General features: G+C 34.4%; 1 protein-coding gene across 1 annotated transcript; it reads left to right on the top strand.

Annotated features, from left to right (window-relative positions):
* The first annotated feature begins 9,490 nt into the window (after nt 1-9,490).
* LOC110881645 lies at nt 9,491-12,180 on the top strand. The gene is made up of 5 exons (XM_035978923.1): nt 9,491-9,623; nt 9,689-9,821; nt 9,921-10,024; nt 10,104-10,275; nt 11,698-12,180. Exons 1-5 carry the CDS (start codon nt 9,583-9,585, stop codon nt 12,058-12,060), a joined length of 813 nt encoding a protein of 270 aa, XP_035834816.1. The 5' UTR covers nt 9,491-9,582; the 3' UTR covers nt 12,061-12,180.
* The last annotated feature ends 145 nt before the right edge of the window (nt 12,181-12,325 follow it).

Below are 12,325 nucleotides of genomic sequence, written 5' to 3'. Positions count from 1 at the left end.
GGAGTAGCAGGAGTGGTAGCGGTAGTAATAGCGCTGATACAACTAGGCAGCCTGTTCTGTCCCACTGCCTGATCCGTGAGGCGATAAGCAAGACACTGAATGTCTTGAATGTTGTCGAGGTTAGCCGATGTAGCATAGCTCTGAATTTCTGAGGCTAGACCCTTGTGATACAATTCGATATGCTTGCTTGGAGGGTCCACCATGGTTGGACACAAGATGGCCAGTTCGTCCGACCGTTTCGTATATGCATCAACTTCTGACCCCGTCATTTTCAAATGGTAAAGCTCCACTTCCAACTTGTGGATGTCATCATGCGTGCAGTATTCCCTTTCAATGCGTTCTTTGAATTCGTTTCATGGGGTGGCGTTAGCAGTTGCCAACCCTAGTATCCGTACTTGCACGTTCCACCAGATTAGCGCGATTTCTTCCAAAGTACCAGTGGCGTACTTGACCCTGCGAGCCTCAGGGCATTCACACATCTCGAATACCGACTCGAGCTTCCCAAACCAATGGAGTAGTCCAACTGCTCCTTCTGGGCCACTGAATGTGTTTGGACGACAGTCCATGAAGTTCTTGAATGTGCAGGCATGTTGCTATGCGTTCTGACCCGTTGCGCGAGAAAGATAGGTCAAGGTTAAGCGCGAGAGTTGGGTCACGAGAGTAGGATCTAACATCCTAGAATAGGTCTGGAATAGCAGGTTATACCTCCTGCTTGTGCGGTTGCAAGTGCCGCAGCAACTTGTTCGTTAATGAGAGCCGTCAACTGGGCTTGAGTCATGTCAACACGTCCAGACATGATCGAACAGTAAGGGTAGCATAGGTATGAAAGGTTCGCGAGTAGGGCGATGACAGAAAAGTGTAGGCACATAGGTGTTCTTAAGCAGTAACAAGTAGTGAGCAAAGTAATGTAAGCATACTACGAGCAAAGTTCTATGCAGTTCTAGCAAGCAGGTAATAAACATAAACCTTATTACCTAGGATGTCGAGTCTTGCACGTGGAGCGAAGCGTCGTTGTGGATCGTTTGAGAGCACTGTTCTGGTTATAGTCTGGTTTTAATAAAAACGTTTTCCCATATTAAAACCAAGTTCTCTATAACCAATGGCTCTGATACCAATCTGTCACACCCCCAAAATCCACCTGCGGAGTATCACCGCTTGGGAGCGTGACTGACCAGGATCAAGCCACCAATCATACAGAACATTGTATAAAGTAAAAGTAAATGCAATATAAACCAAACCAATTCCATATGAAAGGTGTTTCCAAAACATAAGTAAGTTGTCATTGTTTAGCGGAAGCGTATTATTGTAAAACTCATAGAAAATAAGTATCAAATATCAAAAGTGTTTAACAAGATGATCAAGATCCAAGCCCCACAACGACCAGCTCCTCCGTGTGCAAGCTCCAAGTACCTAACGATCTGCAAGGCATGTAACAGAATGATCAACAAACTAGTTGAGCGAGTTCACAGTAAGTAAATGCGTAACAGTAAGTAACAGGTGGCTCTACAGGGCCAATAGTAAGCTATACAGGTGGGGGCTTCCCATATTATGTGACCACTAGACTATTCGTATCATCCCTGTTCTTCGTCCGAGAACAGTAGTATATGACCACGTAGGTGTTATCCAACCTACGGAAGAAGTAAGTAATGCGTACACGTAGGTCTTACGTGCGTATCCTTTGTAACGAGGATAGTAAATGGCATATGACCACGTAGGTGTTATCCAACCTACGGAAGAAGTAAGTAATGCGTACACGTAGGTCTTACGTGCGTATCCTTTGTATCGAGGATAGTAATGGCATATGACCACGTAGGTGTTATCCAACCTACGGAACCACGTAGGTGTTATTCCAACCTACGGAACCGTCCTGACATCCGAGGACCATGATAGGTGATAGTCTAGGAAAAGCGTTTGTACGTTATAAGTCAATTGAAACCTTTAACCCATTCCCACGACCCGAGAATCCCATGCCTTAGTAGGAGTGTGAACTCACCTTGGTTTGCTCGGTATGCTAGGTTATGCACTCACAAGTAATTAATCAAGTCCTATTGTATGCACGTATAACAAATCAGTTCATGTTCGCAATGATACGCATGTAATCTAATGTCGTATGGTGCTTGACAGCCAATATCATGTATCAATCATGTATCACGTAACAGTTAACCCATTCATGCAATTCACGTAATTCATGTGAACATATACAGGATCATGCATCTCACAAAAACTCAGACAAGTATGGGGGTGTCTCCCCTGTTCAAAACCCTGATAGCACACGAAATCATACAATAAACTCAGACTATCATGTTGCACACACAAGCTCGGACCCTTGATACATTCATTAAACTCGGTCCAATATACATACTCATTAAACTCGGTCCAATATCAATTCATTTAAACTCGGTCCAATATCAATCATTTAAACTCGGACAAATATCAATCATTTAAACTCGGACAATATCAATTCATTTAAACTCGGACTAAGATAAACTCGGACCAAAGGTGGCATGATAAACTCGGACCAAAGGTGTGTCCATTATATTCGGACATAAGTGGCTCATTAAACTCGGACATAAGTGGCTCATTAAACTCGGACATAAGTGGCTCATTAAACTCGGACATAAGCAATCTATTATATTCGGACCATCATACAATCTATTATATTCGGACCATTCATTAAACATTATACTCGGACATTAAGTTAAACTCGGGTGAGGGTTTCCTTCATTAAACTCGGCAAGCATGGAGAGATTAAACTCGGACAAGCATGATCCATTTTATATTCGGACAAGGGTATAGAGTATTAAACTCGGACCATGTGATTACATTAAAGTCGGTCCATGTGTTATACATTAAACTCGGACCAATTGTACCTTCATTAAGCTCAGACTATCAAACTCAGGCAAATAATAAACTCAGACTAATCAACATACGAATGTTCAAGTTTGACAGAATTGAATCAGTTACACTTTTCACATTCATCAGTTACGAACTTCAGTTCATACGATCTAAGACCCTAATTCACGTATACAGAGTGTAGGTTTCATGAGCAGTCAATTAACGATTACCAAAAATCATTCGGTGAACAATCTCATTGCTAAACATTCATCATATCATAATAATCAACCTCAATTGAAAACACAGAACCATCATATGATAAACTAGGGTTTACAAGAAATACAAGAATCAATGATTAATAACAATCAAACAATCACAAGAAATGCTTAAACAATTACCTTGATTCAATTCTAGATGGATTGGTAATCAACTTGATGCAAAATCCAAGAGATGGTGGTAGAGAGGATTAGAGGAGATGAAAGTACGTGTTTTGGTTCCTAATGATGATTAGGGAATGATTAGTGAAAGAGATTAGGGTTTTAAGTTATTAAAGTTTCACTATCAACCCTAGGCACCCTTAAGTATTGTTTATTACAATTTCATCACCACATTCCATTATTTGCCACATCTTTCACAAGTAACACATAATCATGCACAATCACAAAACACTATATTGCATCAAAATGTATACAGTTACATAGTAAACCAATTGTGCAAGCAAACAATTAAACAATCAACAAACGTGCAATAAATGCGTAATAAAATCTTAGAAATTCGAGTTGTCACATGATTTCTTTGTGAATACTCTCAACATACTAAGAAAAGATGCTGATTTGTGTTATGAACGGTTGAAGGATATTCTGTGTTTTACATGCCTAAAAAAACTTCAAGGATCACTCTTTTTAATGGTATGTTAAATTGTTGGAAGTTTTTTATTCTTATTTTTTATCCATGTAGATGACTAGATGTTTGACTTTGAAAAATGTTTACTGCAGGTAAAGTGTTGAACGGGTTTTTAACTAGAAGTCGATTAAGAGTTGATGTTATTTTGCAGGGTTTATCTTAAGAATGGAGAATTGGGTACGTGTAACATTTGAAATCGAGCCATCAGCCCATGACGTCGGGCTTGAAAGGATTAAAGCATCTTGCCTAAAAGGTCTTATGAGCTTTCTGCTTATTCAGGTACTTAATTGATGTATTATAACTTTACATATTTAATTTCTCCATTTTGACTTGATTCTGCCTTTTGACTCTGCACAATCAAATTTGTTGTTTGATTTTATAACATGTTTTTTTTTTTCGGTTCCTATAATAAACTTAAATGTGAAAGGGGATAGAAAACTAATACTTTTTTTGTCTACATCACCCAATATTTTAGGAAGATTACTTTGGTTTGTGTAATCACATTTTTAGTGGTACAACTCTGAAATATATAGATTGCTTCATATTGTTGATAGATCAATTTCTCATAATTATTTTAATTTTAACTCAAGATACTAATTGTATGCAGTTCATGCACACTGATCTTATACATATTCATATGAAAAGCCAAATTTGATAAGTTTCTTTGGTTAAATATTGATGGCATCTTTTAGTTAAAGTAGTAGCATTAGCTAAACCGAGTTGGTTCACTATCAAACTCAAGCCCTACTCGATTATAGAACACGAATCTAAGCTTGGATCTCGAGTTCAATTTGTCTTTTTGAGCTTTTTACTCAAAAAATTATCAAAATACATAAAAATAATATTAGCCAGAGTTAATGTTAGTTGAGTTGATCTTTCAAGCTTCATCATATATCCAATAACCAGTGTTTAGTGGTTGAATATTAAAGTGTTTCACACCATCTGCAACAAAACTTATTGTTTAAGGAAGAACTAAAATTACCAGTTTACCTACCCATCATTTTAAGCAAATTATCTCATGGATGCATTTTAACTCTTCTTATTTTTCTTTCATGGTTTCATTTTAATTAGCTTCATGAAAGTCATCATGTATTTTACTTTAAATGAGTCGATTTCAATTATATTTTAATCTCTAAAACGTGTCGTTAGATTGCCATGGCTGCATTTTAACTCTCTTTTTTTGTCATGGCCGCATTTTAATTAACTTCATTAAAGTTGTCAGGTATTTTACTTAAAATGATTTGATTTTGAGTATGCTTTAATCTTCAAAATGGGTCGTCAAGTTGCCATCGCTATATTTTACATAACTTCTTGGCTGCATTTTTTCTAATCTCTTTTTTTGGCTGAGTTTTTTAATGCTTTTTAATGAGAAAACAAAATCGACACCAGGGGCAAAAGTGGAAAACAATAAGTTTTGTTTGTCTATGCATTTCCGATGCGTTGAAGAGAAGAAATGGAGCGAGTTGGCTGCCTAAGTGAGATCAGTGCTCAAAGACTACTCCGGTTCTCCCAAAGAAGGAAGGTTAGATAAGTCATTTCACATAATTCATTTTTAAATTCTTTTTAATTTAAATATTGGAAGACAAAAATCTTACTATTGTTTTTGCTAAATTTAAATGCTGTAGGTGTTGGAGATCAGGCCCACAATCAAGTGGGACAAAGGCAAGGCTCTTGAGTTTTTGTTAGAGTCAATTGGGGAGTCAGTTGGTACGTCGTCGTTCTGTTCCTGGTAATTAGTTTAGTTATGTAAATTGCTTAATCTAATAAAATTTATTATGGGTTGAGCAAATAGTATTATTTTTCGGTTTAAAAAAGTTAATGAAATCTCTAGAATACCCAGATCAATAACACTAATAAAGAAGAAATTGTCCAGCATATGTGACGTTTTGTAGGAGATCATATGCTAATGATGACCAGGGGAGTTGCAGATCTTTGATTGGTAATATACCACTCTATCTCTCTTTACGCTTTGACTTTGACACTGGCTTGATGTTCTTTGAGTTTGAAACAGGTGTGAAATCAGATCATGATAATGATGATGTCAGCTCACGTGACCAGTTCCAGGTGGAATACGAAAAAACAGTAGAAAAGGAAAATTTTGAAAATATTTCTACAGATGAAAACATTTCAAGTTCAGTTTGAAACAGGTGTGTTGGCCAAGTAAGGAAGCTGGCGGCTGGTGGTGGTTTGATCAAGTGATTAACTGTGCATAAAGGGGATGATATGGCAGCTGACGATGATTCAAACGACAATGATGATGATGATCTTTCGATAGATGATTCTACACATGCTGCTAACAAGAAGGGTCACAGTAGTAATTAGTCTTCACGAACAGAAGGGTTAGTGAAGATAATTGAGGCGTTGATAAAAAAGCAAGATGAGCAGTTTTCGGTTTTGGCGGGAATAGTTGGTATAGATGTGGCGAGAGATAAGGCGGCAGCTGATAAAAGAACGAAATTGAATGGAGAGTTGAAAAAGATACCAAATCTTAGTCTACAAGCACGACTTCGAGCGGCATCTGTTATTGTTGGTGACTCTGCTAAACTTGATCTTTTTTATAGTCTTTCTAGTGTATTGTTTATTATTTACTGCTTATGCATTTGATACATATGTAATAAGGATGAAAGTAAAGTAGTGAATTTAGTAACTACACATTTGTTATTTTATGATTTTGTATTATTTTTTTCATAAATAATGCTCATCAACTTAAAACCATTGTTGTTGATACATATGTTGATACAGTGGTTGATACATCTGTTGACTTTGGTTAACAGATGGATGAAAACATATGTTTGAAACCACTGTTGGGTTAAACAGTGTTTTGTGGAGAAAACAGTGGTTTGTCATTGGTCAAACAGTGGTTTAAATTTGGTCAAACAATGGTTAGACTTTGGTCAAACAGTGGTTTGTCTTTGGTCAAGCAGTGGTTTGTCTTTGGTCAAGCAGACTTTTGAACCACTAAGAATCATAGTTTTGCAAACAGTGGTTTGAAATTGGTCAAACAGACTTTTTTTAAAAACAGTGGTTTTGCTTTGGTCAAATAGTGGTTGCATACTAATGCTATTTCCTTTTATCATGTTCTCTCAGTTACTTACCATCATTCGTTAATTTAATTACATCACATGCAACTTATATAAGTTTTAATTCTAATCTTGATTTCTTGGTGGATAACAGTACCTAGCTTTAAACTAAAATTACCGATGGGTATCACTACTAGCCTTAAACTAAAAATTACAATACCTATACACTTATCTATACTTTCTATCAAAATATGTTATGCATGGTTTTCTAAGAAACGGCCCGTGTTTGCACACGGGTCTTACCGCTAGTACTATATAATAAAAGAAATCATTTGTGGGACACTTGTCATCATATTAGGCCATATCTTATGGATAATTATTATTTTAGTTTAATCTCTTCTAATTAATCATTGATAACCCTCATTCTAAATATTATTTAGTTTAATATCTTATAAATAATTATTATTTAGTTTAATCTCTTCAAATTAATTATAGATAACTCTCCTACTAAATATTATTTTGTTTAATCTTTTCTACTTAACTATAGATAATTATTATTTAGTTTAAATTTAATGTATGCTTCTCATTTATAATATTATTTATTTGAATTTCTATATCATATGACAGACACCTACTTTTTATTTATAATATACAAATTTACTCTTATTCTTTTCGATTATATAATTATTTCTAATAAACTTTAAACTTTTATCATAGCATATATACAATGCTAGACATAAAATCAAAAAACATTTTGGATGACATCAATAATTTAAGACATAATATAATTATATGTATAATATGCACTTTTTAATAAAATAATACCAAACAAAATTATAAATATAAAATCATTGATTTTACTAATAATAACAAAGTCTTAATTTTTTAAATTAGATTTATTACAGGTTTTTTAAATATAATATATATTGTATCACTCAAATGGCTGCTTATTTACTTTTTTAATAACATGTTTGACCACTGTATCTTCTTTTCAATAATTATCTCCGCATTCACCATACTTATCGCTTACCAAGTATATCCATTAGTTTTTTTAAATATATTTTTTTTAGTATTTGGTATATAAAATCATATTTATTCAAGCCGTATAATACACGAGGGTTTTTAAAGATATAACTTTTTTATTATTTGGTAAACAATATTACATTTATTCAACCCATGTAATACACGTGGTTTTAAAGATATAACTTTTTTTATTATTTTTTATATAAAATTACATTTATTCAACCCGTGCAATATGGTTTCTATAGATATAACTTTTTATTATTTAATATATAAAATTACATTTATTCAACCCGTGCAATAAAGGAGGTTTTTAAAAATATATTATTTTATTATTTAGTATATAAAATTCATTTATTTAACCCGTGTAATACACGGGGTTATAACCTAGTGAACTTATATTGTATTCCGTTGAAATTAAGAACGTATTTTGTGTTGTTAAACTTGATTTTGGCTTATAAGTTGTAATGTATTAGGCTAAGCCATATATTAATTTTTCTTTTCAAAATCTAGTTAAACCAAGCCAAGCTGAGCCAGCTCGGTTTAAAACCAAACCAAGCCTGAGCTTTGATTTCCAGCTCGGTTTTAAATCCGAGCCGAACCAGCTTGATTTATAATCGAGCAGGGCCCGAGTTTAGCCATAGCTCGGCCTCGATTCGTGAACAGCCGTAGCCAAAACCCAAGTGGCTCATCTTAACTACATGTACATGAATATAAGAGAACAAATAAAATACACTTGTCATTTTTGAAATTATATACATATTAAAAACATAAGTGAATGAACAATATAAAACATAAGTGAATGAATAGTAATTATATACGTATTTTCATTTTCATTTTCAATATCTACATTCTCAAGATGGCGGTAATAGTGCTAGCTATCTAATCGCTCTCATGGGCGGCAAAGGGAATAGTGTCTGTCACTACCCTATTGGTCCAACAAATTTATGATTTTATCCCGTTTTAAAATTACGATTTTGCCATCACTTCAAAATTATGTTTTTACCCCCACTTAAAAATAAATTCACGCTTTTGCTCCCAGCTAGAAATTTCAATTTTGCCCTTGGTTCAAAATTACGATTTTGCCCCGTTTAAATTTACATTTTTGTCATTAGTTTTTTTTTTCTCCAAGCCAAGTTACGATTTTACCCTCAACCTAAATTTACATTTTCTCCATTGTTTTTGTTTGTTTTCCTGGTTAAATTACAATTTTGCCTCAAGTGATTACAGTCATGCTATTATTTTAGTTTTTTTTTTAAGCTGTGGTAGTGTTTAGTTTTGATTGGTTGAGTCAGTGTAATTTTTATTCGTGTCAGACGGCTGCCTGACACACGCTCATTTGTCCTGAAAAAATATAATTTTTTCTCCGGTTTAAAATTATAGTTTTCCATCTTTTTTTAGCAAAAATATGATAATGGTTGACTCAATGTAATTTTTTGAGATCGTGTTATGAGTAGTACGTACAGGTAACCGAAACACATGCGTACATGTAACGAGAGATAAATTTTCGACTTAGTGCCCCGCAACGCGGGCGGGGAAAATCTAGTTAGTTAATTTTTGAGGGATTTAAACAGTAACAAATAATTCTCTAAATATTTAATTTAATGGTAATTCGTAACCCACTTCTCCCTTTCACCCACGCACGTCACCCCTCTTTCCCCACTCCCCGATATATTCAAGCCTACCTCAACCAACCAACCACCCTCATTCATCATTTTCTAACCAACTGTTTAAACAAACCACCTAACCCCTTTCTTTATATACCTCACTTCACTCACTTCATTTTACCTTACCTCCAGTAGATATGTTTGATCTCATGTTTGGATGGAGAAAAGCCTCCCAATGGTAATATTAATTAATTACTTTCTGTTTTTTAACACTCTTTTTTCATTCATTTATGTTATATCCAGCAAGAAGCTGATGAAGAAGCTTAGGTGTCGTTTGAGTCTGCTCAAGAACAAGAGATGCTGTATTGTAAAACAGTTACGAAATGATGTCGCACAACTCATCAAACACGGTCATCATCAGACTGCCTTCCACAGAGTAATGTTTTTTAAACTTTTGGTGATTCCTAATTTAATATTATATATATATATATATATATATAGACGAAAATGTAATTGAATCTTCTTCCTCGATCAGGTGGATGAAATCTACAAGGACGAATGCATCATCGCAGTATACGACCTTTTGGCTCATTTTTGTGAATTTTTATCTCATCAACTTCCCTACATTCGTCGTAGCAGGTATGAAAGATCTTAAATCTGATCGTTTGTCTTAAGGAAACGCCATAATATTAATAATAATAAATATTAACTGTACCAGGGATTGCCCTAATGACATCAATGAAGCAATATCGAGCATTATTTTCGCATCAGCAAGATGTGGAGAGCTGCCAGAGCTTCTGCGCATACGTAAACTCTTTAGCCAGCGCTATGGGGAGCGCTTTGAGGCCAGGGCACTCGATTTACTTCCAGGAAATCTAGTCAATTTTCAGGTGATTGATATATAATTCAATGTAAAATCTTATAATTTACCTGTCATTTTAATATACGGAATACAGATTAGAGAAAATTTAAGCATGATCAGTAAGGTGCCAAATCAAGTGAAGTACAAACTGGTGGAAGAGATAACGACAACTCAGGGGCGGATCTACGTGTGTGTCAGGAGTAGCCCGGGATACCCCTCAACTTTTTTGACGAAGTGCAATTTTCTTTTTTATCGCCGTTTTATTTGTTGAGGATACATCTGAACAAGTATTAGGATACCCCTGAGTGTAAGTAAAGATGAGAATAAAATGAAATTTTCCAATTTATGGAAACGAAAATATCTGGTGATCGATGGAAACCTGCAACAGCCGCTTAAAATATGGAGAAGAAGATGAACTAATATATTAATGTTAAATATTAACATTGGAAAGATAAATGATACGAAGTTCTGCAAACAAACCTAAAAAGTAACATTTTGTCAGTTGCAAAAGTAAGTTGATTTAATATTTAATCTTTTACCTAATTTAATTTACTGTAGGCATTTGTTTGTTTATTTATCATTTTATAAAGTATTAAACTTATTTTATTTTGTTAATAAGCTTTTAGTTCTTTTTGTTGTTAAATTAATTTTATTACAAACTAAATATTATTTATAAAACTTCTAAATAATATTTAAAGTTTTATAAAAAATATTTGATAACGTTCCTGTTTGTGATACACCCATTAATAAAAAAATGATAATTAACGTATGCTTTAGAATGTAAAAATAAATTGTGTTTGAACTCTATAATTAAATTATTTTTATTCTCTCGCTTTATTAAAGAGTGACACTATTAAAAAGTACGGATTAAAAAAGGTTGATTAACAATTCCCCTTTTAAAATTGTTTCACAACATATATATAATTAATATGTAATTTCAATTATGGTATCTAAAAATATCATATTATAATTTCTTAATCTTATTACTAGATTGTTTAAATAAAAAGTATTCAACCCGTGTAATACACGAGACTGTAACCTAGTAAATTAATATATATATACATTAAGCACCTAATGGCTCTCGAAGTGTGACCCTGGCAGCAAAAAAAAAAAAAAAAAAAAAAAAATTAGGGCCCATTTTTACTAACCGCAAAGGGCCTCTAAGAGCCCTCGAATTCTCAGGGGCGGCCGTAGGTAAAAAGAATCGGGATACCCCTGAAATTTTCTTCTAGTTCCGCCACTGCGACAACTGCTGGACCATTGGCTTTAGAAAAGGTACGTATGCATGCATTGTTTTTCCTAATTCATGCATGCATGCCGATAACTTGTACTTACTATGCATGCATGATCATTATATTTTCAGGGTCAACTGAATGGCAATGGAAAAGACATTTACTTGTCACCAAATCAATCTGACTTTGACCATCGGACTGACATTGAAGAGTTTCAGGCTCCATTGAAGGAGGACGGTGAAGATCAAAGGGTTTTCATGTTCACCACCAGTGTAGGAAGCCATAAAAGCATAGGCTTACTGATTTCGATCATCGATTGGTTGGTTAGAGCAGGATCAAAGAAAAGATCATCAGACTCCCATCCTCCCGCTGTCGAAAAGCACAACTGCATTGTTAGGCCGACTGGAGAAGTGAAGGCAATGACTATGCCTTGTGATCGTTGGAAGAAAGGTGTGGATGAAGAAGCTGATGGTGTAATGAGGTGCTATTCGTTGCCTCATGTGCATCCGAAACTCCCAGACTATGACGAGTTAGCGGCAAAGTTCATAGCACTCAAGAAAGAAAAGTTTCTGAATGTTTAAAATCCAAGGTTATTTAGAACAAAATTTTGTGGCTGGAGTTTTATTTTTATTTTTTAGGAAACAAAGTTATAAGTTGTTTGTATATAATTTAAAAGTATTAACCGGGAATATTGTGCTCAATTACTTTTCATTATAATAATTATAATATTAATATTAATTAAAATCACAAGAAGTTTAGTGACATCACCACCAATCCCTTGCTACTTGCTTGCTTCCGCCCACACCTATCATTGATAATGTATCAAGACCATAAATGCGGATTGTT

This window comes from Helianthus annuus, chromosome 10 (assembly GCF_002127325.2).
Source record: "Helianthus annuus cultivar XRQ/B chromosome 10, HanXRQr2.0-SUNRISE, whole genome shotgun sequence".
NCBI classification, from domain to species: Eukaryota; Viridiplantae; Streptophyta; class Magnoliopsida; order Asterales; family Asteraceae; genus Helianthus; species Helianthus annuus.
The sequence above is the reverse complement of the archived record's forward strand: the minus strand, read 5'-3'. Positions and strand labels throughout refer to the sequence as shown.

Bases quoted from the DNA above. Each gene is read 5' to 3' on its own strand.
- LOC110881645 (XM_035978923.1), top strand. From the start codon at position 9,583: ATGTTTGATCTCATGTTTGGATGGAGAAAAGCCTCCCAATG. The intron at 10,025-10,103 runs GTATGAAAGATC...TAACTGTACCAG, and splicing joins CCCTACATTCGTCGTAGCAG to GGATTGCCCTAATGACATCA. The intron at 10,276-11,697 runs GTGATTGATATA...GAAGAGTTTCAG, and splicing joins GAAATCTAGTCAATTTTCAG to GCTCCATTGAAGGAGGACGG.